Here is a 19,279-nt window from a genome sequence, read left to right on the forward strand (position 1 = left end):
CTGAGAACAGAGAAGGAAGTGACCCAGAGGAAGTATCCAGACAAGACGTGAGAATGTAAAGACAGCAGGAGGACGTGCTCAAACCTGAAAGAACTGAAGCTCTTGGTGAAGAAAATACTTGATATGGACAGTGCAGCCAATTATAAACATAGCAAAGGGCCGGCGTTGTGGAGCCGTGGGTTAAGCCACTGCCCGTGATGCTGACATCCCATATGGGTGCTAGTTGGAGTCCCAGCTGCTCCACTTCCAATCCAGCTCCCTGCTAATGCATGTGGGAAAGCAGGGAACATGGCTCAAGTACTTGGGCCCCTGCCATCCACATGGGAGACCCGGATACAGTTCCATCTGGGGAGTGAACCAGCAGTTGGAAGATCTCTCTCTCTCTATCTCTAACTCTCCCACCTGCCATTGCTCTTTCTTTAAAATAAAATTAAATAAATCTTTGAAAAAATACATCAAAATAATTTGGAAATGGAGACACTATTTAAACCACTAGAGTGGTTTAAATGTGGAAGTACTACTAAACAACAGTGGAAACTAATGTTGCAGACTGAATATGAATGTCATCAACTGGACAAAATAATAACTGAAAAATATGGAAACAGGGGGCCAGAAATGGAAAAATGTAAAAGTACTTCTGTTCTCATCTTTCCCAGGAAGTTGACCAATACTGTCTAAAATTATTGTATAACAATGCAAACACATTTCCAGCTTATTAATATTTTGTATATTTTTACCTTAGATCAATCATTTAGGAAATAATAACTTCTAATACAGGGAGTTTTCTTTGAACTTTAACAGTTCTTTTTCTTTTTCATCTCTACTATTCAACAATAATTTTTTAAAGATTTATTTATTTATTTGAAAGGCAGAGTTACAGAGGCAGAGAGAGAGAGAGAGATCTCCATCTACTGGTTCAGTCCCCAAATGGCTACAACAGCTGGAGCTGGGCTGATCCAAAGCCAGGAGCCAGGAGCTTCTTCCAGGTCTCCCATGTGGGTGCAGGGGCCCAAGGACTTGGGTGATCTTCTATTGCTTTCCCAGGCCATAGCAGAGAGCTGGGTCAGAAGTGAAACAACCAGGACCCAAACTGGAACCCATATGGGATGCTAGCACTGCAGTGGCAACTTTACCTGCTATGTCACAGCACAGCACCATCCCCTGAATAATAATTAAATGTTATGCTTTTTAAAAAATAATAAGAACACTAGGTATGGCCCCATTCCATAAGTCTGAACATATTTTTTTTCTCTGAACATATTCTTAAGCAGTGGTTACAATGATGTCATCTAACGTTGCTAATGATCACTTCCAGGTTGTGAGTTATTTTTTCAAAAACTAATCTTTGAATGTTTCTGCATTAAAAAATATTCTAAATAAGTATGCCTTATCTTGTGAAAACAACTAGATTTTCTTAAAGGCTAGAGAAAATTTTCAAAAAAGTTAGTTAATGCTGGGTGATATAGGTATTTGAGATTATTGTCTTCCTGGTACATTTCTGTAGTTTTTTTTTTTTTTTTTAATAAAACATCAGGAGTGAGTAGAGGGTAAGGATAGGAGAGTGTGTTTGAAGGTACTCCTTCTGCACAGATCATTTTGATGGAAGGGTTGAGTCCAGCTGGGGCCCCACGCAGCATTAAAAAAATCTCTTCCAGAACTATCATAGTGAGGAATCGTAGAAGACATTGGCTCTAGGTGAGTTAAAGAACGATCCTCCTTCCCCTGGAAGGAATAGAACAGATTCGGGACCCAGTGTGAAAGAACAAGAGAGAGTCATGCTTTGAAAATAATGGCACTTTGGAACTCAAATATTTTTAGCAGCTTTATTTAGATAGCATTCACACCTGTAACATTCACCCTTTTTAAGTCAACAATTCAGTCTCATATACTCCCCATGTGGTGAGGGCATCACCACTGCCTAACTCCAGGACATTCTTATCACCATCAGAAGAAACCCCAAGCCCATTAGCGGTCACTCCCCCCCCCAGAACTCCCTCCTGGCAACCCCTGGCAACCACTAATCTACTTTCTGTCTCTGTAGATGTGCTTATTCCAAACATTTCCTATAAACGGGATCATATGAATATGCTCTTTTGTGGCTGGCTTCATTCACTCAGCATAATGTTTTCAGGCTTCTTCTGTGTTGAAGCACGTGTCAGTCCTTCATTTCTGTGGAATGCTGAGTCATGTTCTGTCGTGTGGATCCATCACGGTTTGTTTAGCCACTCATCAGTGGGTGGGCATTCGGCTTGCTTCCCCGTGTTGGCTCCAAAGAATAATGCTGCTGCGAGCATTTGTTTGCAAGCTCTGCATGGATATCTGCTTCCATTTTTCCTGGGCATGTCCCTAGGGGCAGAATTACTGAGTCCTGTGGTGGGTGACTCTCTGGTTAAGAGCTCTTAACATTGAAACTGCCTTCTCCATCTTTGTTCCCAGGCAGAAATGGTGCACAGTGCTTTCCAGGCGCAGCGGGCATTCCTTCTCATGGCCTCTCAGTACCAACAACCCCAGGAGGTAAGAGCTCACCCCGAGGAACAGGGCTGCTGAGGGAAGGGGCTCCTCAGGCAGGAAGCAAGGAGCCAGCAGAACCTTTACCTGTGAGAGACACCCCCAACATGAGACTTGGAGTATGGGCAAATTCTCCGTCTAACATGAACCATGCTAAGGAGCATTTCTTCTGTATTCATAATCTTAGTAGACACGTTTTTTAAAAATGTATATCAATTGCAAAAAAAAAAAGCACTCTCTCTGTCTAATGACTAGTGATAAGCATGTTATAGTTGTGACCAAATTATACTGTCACAATGGACATCACCAGTTTAAGCCATCTGTTTATGTCATCTGTATCCTGTTCTTATTAGTTTTATAATCCAGGAAGCATTTGGTACAAATTTTTAGTTCCAGTTCTTTGCTGCTTTGTTTTCAAAGACTATTCACCTCTACGATCATCTACAAATTCCGTGTATGATTTGATTAGCTCCAGAGTGGTGAGTAGCATCTGTAGGCTGACTCAGTGCTTCTCCAGTGCCTTGGGTTTTTGGACACCTAAGGAGCTTAGGAGCTTCATTGCAGAGTCTGATTCATGACGCTGGAATAGGTCTGCGATTCTGCATTTAATATTAAACTCCTCGGTGATGATGGTGCTGATCCCTGTTCTAAAGTCACCAGAACTGGAGAGAATCTCCAAGAATCTCTAAGCACCAGGGGGCTTAAGAACATCTGTGGAAAACAGAATGAAAAAAATAAGTTTATCATTGGTGCAAAAAACTTTGAAATCCATGCATATGGGCCCTTCAAAACATTCATGGAAAATGTGGATTGTGAAAAAACTAGGCATGGGTTTCAGATCACTTTGCACCAAACTAAACCTGTCTTTGCATTCCATTGTCCATGAAGTTCTGGAAGGCTCCTTATCCTTAGGCATATTCCATCTCTCCTTTCCCTGCTTTCATGAATGTGAATCAGTCTTTCTTAAGTTAAAGATATTTAGATATGTTAGAGGATGTGATGCTAAATGCAACAATGTTGCCAGTGCAGGTTGAGTATCCTGTTTCTGAATCGTGGCAACCAGAACTGTTTCAGGTTTGGGATTCTTTTCCAACTTTGGAAAATTTGCATATGCATATGCACAGGCATATGCATAATGAGATTTCTTGGCCATGGGACCAAAGTCGCAACATGAAATTTGTTTGTGTTTCATATATATTTCATACACCTAACCTGAAAGTGATCTTAGAGTATATTTTTCATAATTTGGGGCAGGAAACAAAGTTTCATGGTGTGAAATTGTCCCCTTGTGGCACTGAGTGCTTCCAATTTTGGAGCATTTTATATTTCACATTTCGAATTAGGGATACTCAATCTATATTATGATGTTAGTGACTTTTAACCTACTGTAACATTGCCATGTAAGGCCCAGAATAAATTTGTGTATGCAAATGACAAGAGCAGATTTAAGAGCAAAGCGGTGGCTGGGGATTCTTCTCATTTTCTAGGGCACTAGACTTTCCTATTCTGTAAACCCAGGCCCCACTACCACCTGCCTAAACCACTGACACTGTGTCATGCAATTGCATTGCATTCCCTCTACCAAGGCTTCATAACCACATTATTTTGACCAAGTTGATCACGTAATGAATGCAAGTTTTCAATTGAAAAGTAGAGCTATTGCTAACAAACCCCCAGATAGGAAAAAATAAAACTTGTTCCTTTGGCTATATAATCTGTATCTAAATTTTGGTAACAATTATAAAAATTAAAAGATGAATGGAAAGATTTGCTGTGATACAATAGTTTAAATGTGATTACTCACTTTGAGTTCCAAAGCAAAGTCATGAAGATACAGAAGCTGGCCAGCGCCACGGCTCACTTGGCTAATCCTCCACCTGTGGCTCCAGACCCCGGGTTCTAGTCCTGGTCGGGGCACTGGGTACTAATCCCGGTTACTCCTCTTCCAGTCCAGCTCTCTGCTATGGCCCGGGAGTGCAGTGGAGGACGGCCCAAGTGCTTGGGTCCCTGCACCCGCACGGGAGACCAGGAGGAAGCACCTGGCTCCTGGCTTTGGATCAGCGCAGCACCAGCCGTGGCGGCCATTAGGGGAGTGAACCAATGAAAGGAAGACCTTTCTCCCTGTCTCTCACTGTCTATAACTCTCTCTCTGTCTCTCTCTATCACTGGCTAATTCTGCCTGGCCAAAAAAAAAAAAAAAAAAAAAGAAAAGAAAAGAAAAAAGAAAAAGAAAATACAGAAGCTGAACTGAGAATCCAGGACTTTGACCTTCAGGGACAGATACTCAGCTCCATTAAGGGGCAAAAACTAATACCCTAGATCCCCTCCCTAGCATAGTCATTCCTATCCTTTCCTGCACAGTGGAACCAACTGGAAAGTTTCTTAAAATAGCAATGCCTGGGTCCCACTCAATGGGTTTTGACTTACTTGGTCTGAGGAGTGGCCTCTGCTTTGAGAGTTGTGTGGTCCTCCAGGTGAGTCTGACATAACCAGAGCTGGGTGTATGGCTCCCCCCATGTGCTGTAAGGAGTTGATGCACAGTCTGGGTTAGGGGCCGTCTAGGGATGGAAATGTTCTATGAGTCACTGTGGATGCATTTTTCTCCTTGGCCTTCTCAAACCCTCTTGATGGAAGAGGAACGTGAAACTAGAAAGTCATGGTTTGATGCTCGTTTTCTGTGCCTGACGTGGAAAGACGGGTGATTTCAGTTGAGAGTCTCAAGGGGAAGAGGCCCTTTCCCAAGTCCAGAGCAAGAGGCCTCCCTGTTGCCTTGGATACCTTGCACAGAAAAGGCACTCACTAAATCTTGGATGAAGATGCAAACCAATGAAAACAGTGAATGGATGCCCTGGGTCTGTGATATCCCAAAGGAAGCAAGGGGTTGGACTGCTGATTGTCTTCAGGCACCTGGGTGTGCGATCTGATTCTGGTTCATTCCTGATGAAAGAGAGAGGTGGATTTCCAGGGAGGCACAGCCAGAAGGGTCCCCATGGCGCTTCTTTCTCATGGTTTTCCCATGCAGCAAGGCTCAGGAGCGTCAGGGTGGCAGAGCGCGAAGCAGTGTTGCTGCCTCTCTGCCTTTCTGTCCTATCCTTCTCCTTCCCTGTCCTCTTCATCCAGAGATCTGTCCTGGAACATCCACCTGCTAGAAAAGTAGGTTTGACAGGTCACCACCACAGTGGGGATCACAGTCCATGGCCACCCTGTGCATAAAGAACATTATGTTGTAACACATCGCATTTTCTCATGGGAACAGTATTGTAATTGTCCTTGTCTTCCGCTTAAGAATCAACTACTGTAATTTCAGCTCTTGTTGATAGTCAGCAGGGATTGTCAAGAAAACTTTCATGTGCGTGCACATTCTGTGAAGGGTTGCTAAAATAGAAATTGCTGGATCTAACTCTCAGAGTTCCCCATTCAATAGGTCTGGGTTCAGCCCTGGTAATCTGAAGCTCTAAAGAATCTTCATTGAGAGACCAGTGTTGTAGCAAAGCTGCCACCTGCAACGCCAGCAGCCCATATGGGTGCCTGTTCGAGTCCTGCCTGCTCCACTTCCAATTGAGCTTCCTGCTAATGTGCCTGAGAAGGCAGCAGAAGATGGCCCAGGTCCTTGGGCCCCTGCCACCCACGTGGGAGACACAGAAGAAGCTCCTGGCTCCTGGCTTTGGACGGGCCTAACCCTGGCCATTGCTGCCATTTGGCGAGTGAATCAGCAGATGGAAGATCTCTTTGTCTCTGTTTCTCCTTCTTTCTTTTTTGCAACTCTGCCTTTCAGATAACAAATAAACAAATCTTGGGGCTGGTGCTGTGGCGTAGCGGGTAAAGTCACCGCCTGCAGTACCAGCATCCCCTACGGGCACCAGTTTGAGTCCCTGCTGCTCTGCTTCCAACCCAGCTCCCTGCTATGGCCTGGGAAAGCAGCAGAAGATGGCCCAAGTCCTTGGGCTCCTGCACCCTCATAGGAGACCCAGAGGAAGCTCTTGGCTCCTGGCTTTGGATCGGCACAGCTCTGGCCATTGCGGCCAACTGGGGAGTGAGCCAGCAGGTGGAAGACCTTTCTCTCTCTGCCTCTCATTCTCCCTCTGTGTAACTCTTTCAAATAAATAAATAAATAAATAAACAAATCTTCAGTGGATGGAGATGCTGCCGGCCCAGGGACCACACTGTGAGGACCCGTGCCGTGCTAGCCCCATTACACATTGAGCTCAGATGTATTTAAGATGCTTTAGAATTGCATTTCCAGCTGCCTGTAGACCACTGCTTCTGAAACAACACTCTTGGATGGGATACCTGGGGATCTTGTTAAAATGAGGAGTCTGGTCCAGCAGGTTTCTGATTGGGCTCATTAGCCGGTATTTCTAGTAAGTTCCTGGACAGTGCTGAGACTGCTGCTCTGTCACTACACTTGAGCAACAAGACCATGGAGATCATTACCAGAAAACCCCCCACAAGCTCGAATTCTCTTAGCAGCCAAATATCAAACCCATATTTTTTTTTCTCCTAACATTTCTTTATCAAAGCAGGCTGTGTTATGCTGCAGTGACAAACATCTCCAAAATCTTATCCCTATTACAGTGAGCTTAATTTCTTTCTTTTTTTTTTTTTTTTTTTTTTTTTTTTACAGGCAGAGTAGACAGTGAGAGAGAGACGGGGAGAAAGGTCTTCCTTTTGCTGTTGGTTCACCCTCCAATGGCCGCCGCAGCCAGCACGCTGCGGCCGGCACACCGCGCCGATCCGAAGGCAGGAGCCAGGTGCTTCTCCTGGTCTCCCATGGGGTGCAGGGCCCAAGCACTTGGGCCATCCTCCACTGCACTTCCAGGCCACAGCAGAGAGCTGGCCTGGAAGAGGGGCAACCAGGACAGAATCCGGCGCCCCGACTGGGACTAGAACCCAGTGTGCCAGCGCCGCAAGGCGGAGGATTAGCCTAGTGAGCCGCGGCGCTGGCCAGTGAGCTTAATTTCTAGTAAATAATTACATGAGTAATTGCAATTGTAATGCAGATCTGAGAGAAAAGGGTGGAGAATGCACTTTAAATATTTATTTGTGAGAGAGAAATCCTATACAGTGGTTTACTCCCCAAATGGCTGAGATTGGGTTTGGGTCAGGCTAAAACCATGAGCCAGGACCTCAATCCTGGTCTCCCAGTGGGTGGCAGGGACCCGACTACTTAAGCCATCACTTGCTGCCTCTCTGGGTGCACGTTGGCAGAAAACTGGGATCAGAAACTGGGGCCAGGAATCCAACCCAGGCACTCAGAAATGGAACACTGGCATCTTAACCTCTAGGCTAACCATGCACCAAGAGAAATCCGTCTTTAACAGGAGTTTCAGGCATTAGGGAGGGAAGATATTGTAGGGAGGTGGCCCTGCCAGGGGTGCCTGGGAGCCTGCAAATGAGAGTAAGCACTTTCCTTGCCAAAGCCTAGGGCACGGCTAAATCAGTGTCAGTGATCAGCTGTGGCCCATTTCCACCTTGTGAGACCCTGGGCAGTGGCCCTAGCACCGCCTTGACTTTCTGAGCCACAGAAGCTGTGAAATGATGAGTGAGTATTGTTTGAAGCCACTGAGTTCGTGGAAATTTGTTTCGCAGATATAGAAGACTAATACAGATTGCCTTGAGTTCCTTCTTTCTAGACTACAAAATAACTGTTTTTAAGTAGGATTGTGGGCGACAGACTGACATGTACCCCCAGTTCCTCCAGTGACACCCCTTTATCTACCCTGGGGGAAGCTAGAAAAGGAATTTGCCTACAGCCCTGATTGACAATGATGGCTTCCAGCCTCGAATTTCCTTTCTCATTTAGGCACTGAAGAACAGATCTCTTGTACTCTGTAATATAAGAGCTTTCAAAATTTTCAACCATAACCCATTTAAAAAATATATTTTACTTCAACACCCAGTTTTACGAAACAACAGTCATTCTTACCGTGTGCTCTGCCTTCTGATGTTTTTCTTCTGTTTCATTATTTTGCTGTGTCATTTTTCTCTTCTTTTGTTAAGACCAGGCATGACCCACTAAATCAATTTCATGGCACACAGTGGGTCACCCCTTGAAGTTCAGACACACCCCTCCCATTGGTAGATATATGAAACACTCAGGACCTAGAACATGTGACAACACATTTGCAGACCATCTCATGTTTTTCTTGTCTCTCTGGTTGTAATTTATATAATTAATCTTGAGGCCAGAAAGGCCCAGTCCTTAATAACATTATTACCTAGGAAGTTTCGTGACCATTTATCAGATGCATCTCCTTGCAACTGATGGCAGGACCTTCATGTAGAAAATTTCCAGGAGGCCTTCACCCTGACACACAAAACAATTTCCTTGTAGAGACAAAGTCTGTCGTTTCTAGTTCACAAACGTGAAAAATAACCCACAGCGATGCCTTGGTAACCTGTCTAGGGGCTCTAGACCTGAGCTATTCCTTTATTCATCATCCAAAGTCCTTTTTACAGACATTATACACAAGAGGCACACTGCACGGTTATTCATAGGTGTTTTTTAAATCAAAGTATGACCTTAGAACATGTTTCTGTGACTAGGGAGAGGTAAAATGAACAAGTGTACTGTGGTCTTGAGACTTCTCACATCATACAGGAGAGATGAGAAATAAGATCTGTAATGATCTCTGTCATTGGAGATCACAAAACTCTGCCACAGGTGTCCTGGATGGGTACCACCCCCCGAGGAAAACGGCAGGCACCTGGGAGGTTCTTGGGAGGCTTCTCCCCTAGCCTGTAGATATGGTGCAGGAACAGGTGAGAAGCACCTGGGCCGTGGCAACCCCCAGCTGTCGTGTCATAAGAACAGCAGGTTTTCTCCCTTCCTGCCACACTCTTGCCATATTTCTCCAGCATTTCTTGTGCTGCTGAGACCTGACAATGAATGACCTGTATGTGTGTGTGTGTGTCTGTGTGCACAAGTGCACACATACACATGCAATTCATGTCCACCAGTACACAGAGGAAAAGTTAACTCTAAGTTTTCCAGCATCAGGGAAGATGATTTCTGGTCATTGATTGCCGTGTAGATTTTACTCATCAGAAAGACTGAAGGGAGGGTGTTTGGTCCCGCAGGTGAGACACTGCTTGTGGTGCCCACATCTCGTATTGGACTTGGGTTTGAGACCTGGATTTCAGCTTCTGCTAACACACACCCTGGAAGGCAGCAAGTGATGGCTAATGTAGTTGAATCCCTGCCATGCATGGTTCTGGGCCCCTGCTTTGGCCTGGCCCAACCCCCACTGTTGTGGACATTTAGGGATTGAACCAGTGATGGAAGATAGGTATCTTCTTCTACACGCATTGTCTGTGTGTGTGTCTACCTTTCACATAGAATGAAAATAGATCTTTAAAATAAAAAAAAACCAGTAAGACGAGGTTTTGTACTCCTCCAAGAAGGTGGAGGGAGAGGGGGAAAAAAAGAAGAAAGGAAGGAAGGAAGAGAGGGAGGGAGGGAGGAAGGAAGGAAGGGAGGGAGGGAAGGAGGGAGGGAGGGAGGGAGGACGGACTGACTGCTTTCTGATGTGCAGGGAGCAGGAATCTAAAGCTGCTTCTCTTTCCTTCCTTGCTTGTCTGACTACAGTCTGAAGACTTGGAAGGGGAAGGAGGGCGAGAGACTCCTCCCAGCTACTCCTCTGCTCACTCACCCTGTCAGAATTTTCTAATGCACAGAGCGGCCACCATATTTGTTAATAATTTGTTCATTTTCAACCAAACAAGAAAGGCTAGTGGCAATTATCTTGGGATTTCAGCTAATTATCTGGAGGGAGAGAACCAGATTACTAGTGGGTGATTTTAATAAAATTATCCAAAGCCAGGAGCTTCCTCCTGATCTCCCATGCAGATGCAGGGCCCAAGCCCTTGGGCCATCCTCCACTGCTCTCCCGGGCCACAGCAGAGAGCTGGGCTGGAAGAGGGACAACCGGGACAGAATCCGGCACCCCAACCAGGACTAGAACCTGGGGTGCCGGCGCCACAAGCAGAGGATTAGCCTAGTGAGCCACAGCGCCGGCCTACTGGCATCCTATATTAGGCACTGGTTGAAGTCCCGGCTGCTCCACTTCCGATCCAGCTCTCTGCTATGGCCTGGGAAAGCAGTGGAAGATCATGCACCCATGCAGGAGACCCAGAAGAAGCTCCTGGCTCCTGGCTTCTGTCTGGCCCAGCTCCGGCCGTTGCAGCCATTTAGGGAATGAACAAATGGATGGAAGGTTTCTCTCTCTCTCTCTCTCTCTCTCTCTCTGACTTGCAAATAAATAAATAACTCTTAAAAAAAAAAAAGAAAAAAGAAAAACAGTTCACCTGTGTCTTTGCAGATCTTTTGTCTCCTTCTGGGTGATTCCTGGAAAACCAACCTGATAAAATCCACAGTGAATTCTCATTAAACCAATTTGTCCAGTTAGGTGCTTGGGGGATGGCAGTTAAACTTTCTAAACCCATTTTTTTATGTTTGAAATAGGGATAATAGTTCCTACCTATGGAGTTATTGTGAGGATGAAATGAGGAAAAGCATTCACGGGTAGGTAACTGAGCAGAAGATTTCAGTGTTAATCAGTACAGTCCAGAGTTTTAGTAAAAAGTTCCTGAAACTCCAACACTTATCATAGTAAACTGTTTTTTTTTTGTGATTGCTCACATGAGATCCGCTGTAGTATTTTTGGCTGAAAGTCTCTCTCTCTCTCTCTCTCTTTCTCTCTCTCTGTGTGTGTGTGTGTGTGTCTACCTTTCTAGTAAATAAAATAACCACATAAAACACTTAAAAATCTAACAGATAAATGTTTTTGATGCATTTGGATTTAAATAGATATAGATATGTGCATACAAGTATCAGAGCTTTGTTATTATGAATTCATCCTTTTTGCCTATGTGATGTTTTAACGTAACTATGAAGTGTCAAATTATTATCCAATATTTTTAACTTGCCAAACAAAGGAGTGACTTTGATCTCGGAGCATGCATTGGATAAATTACTTGGTGCTTGTGGCAGGTCTGGAAATTGTAAAGGAAAGGCAAACGAATGAACAAAGCCAAACTCCCAAGTGTTGCTTAAGTCCATGCCCAGAAAATGTCACAGCACTGCTCTGTCAGGGCTGCTGGATCTTCCTGAAAGATCTGGCCGTGAGTGGTGGTGCTACGTTCTATTGTCAGGGGCCACATTGACAGATAACATAATGCAATAAACCAACTCTGGCCCTAAGGTAAAATGAAATGCCTGTTTTGAAATAATGAAAGTTGTAGGTTTTTTTCTTAATGCAAAGGCAGCTAGAACACATCTGTTGAGTAACTACTGTTAATTGCATGTATGGAACAAGTATTTTTCATGGATTTTTAAGTAATTCCTAAATGTATCTTGAGAACAGAAGAATAGTGACAACAGAAGTAAAAGGTGAAACAAATTTTCATTGTTTGTATCATGCTGAGTTGTGTTTTCATTTAGTAGGGATATTTCCCAGTGATCTGGATTGACAGTTTCAGCAAAGAGTGGAACATTAGAATCTAACCAATGGCTCATTTTTGTAATCTTCTCCAAATTAACTTGATATTACTACTTCATCAAGGTACCTAAGATTTTGCTCTTGTTGATGATGCTAGATGGGTTGATGGTCTTTGCCACCAAACTCAAAAGCAGCCAAAAGAATATGTGCTTTTAATTTCAGTAGAACTGTGTGGGCTTGAACTCAACTAAAATATCTGTCCAAATATGGTTGATGTCCAGAGGTAAAAACTGACCAGATGCTGATACCTACAGGATTACTCTTTTGTTACCAGCAGCTTTCTGAGTCGCTTTTCTTACTAGAGATAGAGAAATGAGGCGAAAACCCACCTTTACTTTGTCGCATGAGCCGTTCCATGGCAGTGAAATTACCATGGTAATGCCACCCCGGCCAGCCTGTGAAGGCTGCTGTCAGAGCTGGAAATAGCTGCTGATGCAGAGTAAGCCACCAGGGAAGGAAGGAGAGGCATGGTGTGTGTGATAGCATCAGAGTCTGCTTGAGTTGACAGCCTGAAGCTAGCCAGTCAGGGCTGAATCCCAACAGGAAAGCTAATGGTGAGTTTATCAGGATGCAGAGAGAAGGGCAATCAGAAAGGAGAGTAATTCTGTCATTCTTCTGCACAGACTGTTTGCTTTAGCAACATAAAGCTGTGGATGAGCCGCTGAGCTCCGGCTGTGGTTGGTAGCTTTATAGGCATTTAGAAGCCCCGGCCTGTGGAGGCAGAGTGGATTTGCTAGGATCCTGTCCCGTTGGGCTGTCACTCATGGTGACCTTTGTTGGATTTTTTTTTTAATCTGATAAGGCACATTAGCTCATCCCTCTTTGTGTAAGACATAAATTAGGTAATGAATGACTGCCCAGAGGAAGTGAGGTGGTTATCACACCCTGGGGATTTGGGAGATTATCGGGAGGAGGGGGTTAATAAAGGATAATATCCTTTATCAACTATTTCATACTGAGTGCGTGAGAACGCCTGAGCACTTTAATGGCAAGTGCTACAGAAAGCATAAAACTGTGTATTGGACTCAGGAATTTTTCATTCTCTGTGTCGTTACGTGTTAGGATTGCTTTGTAGTTTTTAGTAAAATAATTGTCAATTCTTTTTTTTTTTTTTTTTTTTTTTGCTGTCCACTGTGAAGCTAAATATTTGCCTACCTGCCACCGTCAGTCTGATATAAAACGTTGCAAGGGTTACAACTTTCTCTCTTACGACCTGAATCAAACATGAACTTAAAAAGAAGGCGCTGAGTCATTCAACATGTCTTTTTGGAAGCCACGCCCCTTTTGCTTTGCTGCTTGTTCCCCATTTCTGCTGCCTTACCTCAGATCCTCTTTGCAGGACCCAGCTTCTGTGGGCAGCGGAAAGCTGGCTGTGTGAAAATCGCAGGCCAGGAGAAGGTGCTTCCAGCTGACATTCCAGCCCGGGTCCGCTGACATCAATTACTTAGCAGAGGGCATGGGCTGTTACTTTTTATGGTCATGTTCTATATTTGTATGTGCTGGGGGATAGATCACATGACGAAACCATCATTTGATATTAGTGTTTATGTACACCAACTCAAGAGAGCTCGATTTAAGCTGCACTGGCCAGTACTCTTCATTTGTAAATTTAGCTTCTAATTGAAAATGCAGGCACCTCCCTAAGTACTAAAATTACAAATAATCCGGAATAAATTTTAAGAAATTGTCTTTAGAAGACAAACTGCTCTGCATGCAACTCATTGAAATGCACTGTGCCTTCCAGAGATTTTAACACATGCATTTTGAACATGAATGCATCAACATTGCCAGAATAATGAAAACCAAAATTTATCACTTCTACAATTTTTTTAGCTCCTTTCTTGACTGGAGCAAGACAACATCTTGTTGATGTCCATGCATTTGAAAGGAGAGACATTTCACAAAGTACGTAAGGGAAAGAAGAAAACATACCACACACTATAGGTTGTTTTTCGTTTTATCATGCACATGCCCGACCCTGGCACAGCTCTGGGCTTACGTTGCAGGTGGCGAACACCTGGAGAATGTAGTTCTTCTTTGATGATTATTTCTTTCTGTAAACTAAACAGGAAAAATAAATGTCCTTGTCAGGTTTGGCGGATTAGCTGCTGTGAGAACTCGTGTTTCCATATCTGGAATCGTTTATTAGATAAATCTGCCTGTACGTAGTTGCTTCAGATCTCTGCACGGCCCTTGTGTGTCTTACATACCCCAGCCCTCTTTAATTTCCTCAACTCCATTAATTTATTTCTCAGGGCTTTTGTTTTAACCAAGCATTTATTGGATCCCTCCTCTATAGCAGAGAACCTAGCACTCTATGTCTATTATTATTTCATTTGTATGAGAACATACTTTGGAAAAAGAGGGCCTGGGTGATGTCATCTGTCATGATTCATATATTCCTGCTCTTTGCACTCATCTTAATGTTACCACCTTTGTGCTTCAGACCCTCCACCTCCCGCCTCTGTCTCCTCTGCCCAGTGGCAAAGTAACTGTGCCTCCGATGACGTCTGGCTTTGAACTGCAGCACCTGCTAGAGGTCTCTGACAAACCATGAGGAGCTTGTTCATGTGCTACATTGGAAGCATTCCACTGTCAGTTTTTTTTTATAAAGATTTATTTATTTATTTATTTATTTGAAAGGCAGAGCCTTAGGCAGAGGCAGAGAGAGAGAAAGAGAGCGGTCTTCTATCTGCTAGTTCACTCCCCAGATGGCCACAACCACCAGACTGAGCTCATCTGAAGCCAGGAGCTTCTTCCTAGTCTCCCATGCAGGTGCAGGGGCCCAAGGACCTGGCATCCTCTACTGCCTTCCCACCCATAGCAGAGAGCTGGATCAGAAGAGGAGCAGCCAGGACCTGAACCAGCACCCATATGGGATGCCGGCACTGCAGGTGGCAACTTTACCCGCTATGCCACCGCGCCAGCCCCTCCACTGTTAGTTTTTATGAATGTTTTTCATCCCCTCAACAAAATCCTAAGAACTTCAAGGCTCTTTATTTTTATTTATTTATTTTTATTTTTTGACAGGCAGAGTGGACAGTGAGAGAGAGAGAGACAGAGAGAAAAGTCTTCCTTTGCCGTTGGTTCACCCTCCAATGGCCGCCGCGGCCGGCGCACCGTGGCCAGCACATCGCACTGATCCGATGGCAGGAGCCAGGTGCTTATCCTGGTCTCCCATGGGGTGCAGGGCCCAAGCACCTGGGCCATCCTCCACTGCACTCCCTGGCCACAGCAGAGAGCTGGCCTGGAAGAGGGGCAACCAGGACAGAATCCGGCGCCCCGACCGGGACTAGAACCTGGTGTGCCAGCGCCACAAGGTGGAGGATTAGCCTAGTGAGCCGCGGCGCCGGCCTCAAGGCTCTTTAGAGTTGATGTGTCTTCAGTTTTAGGACATACTATGATCCTAACTATTTTTTGGTGCCAGATTTCATTAAGGAGAGAGGCTTAAGTTCCTGATGACTTTTATTGGCTTGAGGAATTAAATCGGTTAGGGACGTGCATTTAGCCCAGCAGTTCAGAGGCAGGTTAGGATGCCTGTGTTCCACCCAGAGTGCCTGGATTTGGTTCCTGATTCCAGCTTGCTCCTGACTCCCACCTTGGGAGGCAGCAGGTGATGGCTCAAGTAGTTGGGTCTCTGTCATCCATGTGGGAGACCTGATGGAGTCCCTGACTCCTGGCTTCAGTCTAGCCCAGCCCCAGACATTGTGGGCATTTGGGGAATGAATTAGAAGATGAAAGATACCTCCCCTCCAAATAATTAAAAAAAAATTTAAGCTGGGATAATGAGTTACAGTGACTCAGGGACGAGATCAGCATAGAGTGACATTTTTGTTTAGCATTGTCCTGTTATCTTTTATTGTGAGAGAACACACTGTTCGGAGGTGTATGTGTTACGGACTGGAATGTAGTTGAGCACACACCTAGTAAGTCATAGGTCCCTCACATCCATTTAGCCCAGAAAGAGTATCCTTGTGGGCATTTGGAAAAGGGAAACCTAGAAGAGAAAGAACAGCAATGTGCTGTAAGCAAGATACCATCTCTCATATGCACCCTTTCTTGTGTGCACCCCTGAGGGGCCCACAGGATGGTTCATCTTGGGTGTGTGGCGCTGATGAGGAATGTTCACAACTAGATCTGGGGGACAGATGCGGCTCGGGCACACGGTGATTGTAGAATATAGGTTCTGGCCGGAGCCTGCTGATTAACTTCACTTGCACTGCCAAAAGCCAGCTGGTTGAAAACACTGTTGAAAAAATGTTCCAATTAGAGGGATTCTTCCCTGGGCAGTGTTTTCATGTGAATTGTGAGAAACAGTGTGTTTGCAGGAAGGAGTGGAAAGTGCTGTGGCCAGCGTCAGGCCTCTGAAGCTGGTACCTGCGTAGTATGAGTAGCAGAAACTGCCATGCAAAGCAACTTCAGGATTAGCCCATCCCTGCACAGATGGTCTCTCTCTATAGAGTAACGGTCAGCCAGTCACATAAATGGGATTTAAACAACTCCAACCACAGGAGTCCCATCATTTTCTTTGGCTGACTATTCTGTAGTCAAGTGTGTATAGGAGTCCTCTTGCAGAGTCATAAATTGGATTCTCTTTTCCCATAGGAACAGGGTTATAACTTAAAACTCCATATTTTACCAACTTGGCAGCAAATAATGCACACACTGGGCAAACTGTACATCATACAAGCTAAGATACCACTGAACCCTTTATCATTACTTAATATGGGTCAGAGTGGACACTGGTCCTGGAAAATGGATATAAATATACTGTTCACGTTGATCATGTGAGTCTCTGAGGGCTTCTGACCACAAATAGAGATCATAAAAGGTCTGTACCATAGGTTACCTATCTGAAACAAAGGACAGCTGTAGTAACGACACATCAGTGACTCTTGACTCTTTTGGATTTGAAAGTTCTCTTTCTAGAGAATGTACTGGCTCAGATATTCCTTTCAGATTCTTTCTGTATGTAGAAAAGATGTTTTCCTCTTTTTTTTCAGATTTGTTTTATTTATTTGATAGGCAGAGTTACAGAGAAGGAGAAAGAGAGCGCGTGCGCTTCCATCTGCTGCTTCACTTCCCAAATGCCTGCAGCAGCTGGGGCTGGGCCAGTACAAAGCCAGGAGTCTGGGTCTCCCGTGTGGGTGGCAAGACCTGAAGTCTTTGGACCATCTTCTGCTGCTTTCCCAGGTGCATTAGCAGGGAGCTGGGTCAGAAATGAAGCAACCAAGACTAGAATTGGGTCTCTGGTATAGGATGCTGGCATCCCAAGCAGTGGCTTAAACCACTGTACCTTGACACCAGCCCCTGAAAAGGTATTTTTCTTTTCATTTCCAAAGAGCATTTCTCTGGTTTGCACAGAGACATTCCAAGTCATTCTGTAATTTGCTAATCCTGTACTTAAGATTGAATTATCTTTTTCAAAAGTAGCAACCAAAGAATCTCAGTATTCAGAGGCTGTACCCTGTACTGCACTGGGCAGGATTCTCTTGGCTCACTCCACTCAACTTTGTTCTTTCATCTCTTGAGACTTAAAGCGGGGGAAGAGTCAGACAAGAGCTACAGGAGACAGGTGAGGAAAGAAGACAGACAAAGATCGTCACCATCTCAGGGTCGTCAGTTGGAAGTGACAGAGGGACTTCTAAGCCATCACGTGGTGCTGTGCCTCAGACCTCTCTGGCACAGTAATTCTCTGAACCCCGCTGCTCTTAGCTGCTTCTCTGAGTCTTGATCCATCTTTTGCAGCAGGGAAAGCAAAGAGTAGGTGTCTTAATTAGTAAGATGGCAGTAATGAAGGAGTGGAACCATGCAACACACGTCTGCCTGCGCTGTAACAGGTCATCCAACCTCTTGAATCTCCTTGGCTTATTTTTCTGTCTTTATTTTCAGTCGGGTTACCCTCACCTTAGTTGCTTGCTCTACATTGTTCTTTATGTGCGTCCCTGGCACCCAACCAGTCTAACTGTTGACTTGGTACTGAATAATCACTTCAAGGGAGGGGCCGATGGAAGAGAATCTGATTATTTAGGACTTCTGAGCAGTGAATGGTGGCCCAGATTCATTGTTCATCATAAGTGCTCAACAAGAGACAAAATGAATAAGCTGTCCAAACCAGATATTCTTCAGATATTAAGGATGATTTAGACCTTCTTCCAAGATCATTTAAGAAATGACAAAACGTCTCTGTAAACCTCCTCTTGTTTCTCTATTTGTGAGAACAAATAATGCCTGGAAAGTCAACTCCAATTACATTTTTTAAAAAAGAGACTTACTTATTTGAAAAGCAGATTGAGAGAGTGAGGGAATGAGAGCTTCCATCCAATGGTTCACTTCCCAAATGACTACCATGGCCAGAGCTGGGCCAGGATGAAACCAAGAGACAGGAATTCCATCTGGATCTCCCAAATGAGTGGCAGGGGCCCAAGCACTTGGACCATCTTCTGCTGCTTTCCCAGGTGCATTAGCAGGGAGCTGAATTGGAAGTGGAGAAGCTGGAACTCAAACCCGTGCCAGTATGGGATACTGACACTGCAGGAAGTGGCTTAACCTGCTGCACCACAACACTGGGTCCTTCCCCACCCCCAACACTTTTTGCAGTAGGAGAATCTCAGGAAGCCTGGAAGATGGTCCTCCTCCCATACTTTTGGGATGCAGAGAAGAGATTTATACTCAACACAACCATCATTTAAAGGCCCCAGCATAATTACTCCTTGCCCTGTGGATTATTTATGGAAACCTTATTTGCGAGAAGAGAAGAAATGAAACACAGAAAGGTTTCTTGCTCATCTGGTATCACTCAGTAAGAACAAAAAAGAATTAAAAAGCAAAATTTTCAGGGCTGGCATTGTGGCACAGCAGGTGAAGCTGCCACCTGTGATTCCAGCATCTCCTGTGGGCACCAGTTCGAGTCCCAGATGCTCCACTTCCAATCCAGCTCCCTGCTAATGGCCTGGGAAAATTGGCCAACTGCTTGGGCCCCTGCACCCACGTGGGAGACCAGGAGGAAGTTCCTGGCTCTTGGCTCCTGGCTTCTGCCTGGCCTGGCACCAATCTTTACAGTCATTTGGGGAATGAACTGGCAGATGGAAGACCTCTCTCTCTCTCTCTCTCTCTCGCTCTCGCTCTCGCTCTCTCTCCCTCTCTCCATAACTCAGCCTTCCAAGGAAATAAACTTTAAAAAAAACTAAAATTTTCTAATTCTGGTAATCTTAAGTATCTCTGTCATTTGGCTTTTTGGGATAAATTTGTAGGAAAGATCTATTTTTTTC

General features: G+C 44.7%; 1 protein-coding gene and 1 long non-coding RNA gene across 4 annotated transcripts in view; one reads left to right on the forward strand and one right to left on the reverse strand.

Moving 5' to 3' along the window:
- The window catches only part of CAP2 (cyclase associated actin cytoskeleton regulatory protein 2), a 159,006-nt gene that overhangs the window by 58,880 nt on the left and 80,847 nt on the right, over positions 1-19,279 (forward strand). For both annotated transcript variants that reach the window (XM_002720865.6, XM_070074305.2), the window contains exon 4: positions 2,437-2,514. In XM_002720865.6, coding sequence (XP_002720911.2) covers positions 2,437-2,514 — 78 coding nt within the window. The remainder of the gene's footprint in view (positions 1-2,436; positions 2,515-19,279) is intronic.
- LOC138849699 (uncharacterized) lies at positions 1,810-13,450 on the reverse strand. Of its 2 annotated transcripts, XR_016234738.1 has the most exons (4): positions 13,330-13,450; positions 10,816-10,868; positions 4,936-5,653; positions 1,810-3,219 (listed from the first exon to the last, which is right to left on the reverse strand). It is a non-coding gene; the product is annotated as an uncharacterized LOC138849699 (long non-coding RNA). The 2 variants fall into 2 exon arrangements; XR_011388749.2 differs by lacking the exon at positions 10,816-10,868 and having other exon boundaries at positions 13,330-13,434.

This window comes from Oryctolagus cuniculus, chromosome 5, assembly GCF_051225735.1.
Source record: "Oryctolagus cuniculus isolate XC-2025 breed Fujian yellow rabbit chromosome 5, ASM5122573v1, whole genome shotgun sequence".
In the NCBI taxonomy this organism is placed as follows: Eukaryota; Metazoa; Chordata; class Mammalia; order Lagomorpha; family Leporidae; genus Oryctolagus; species Oryctolagus cuniculus.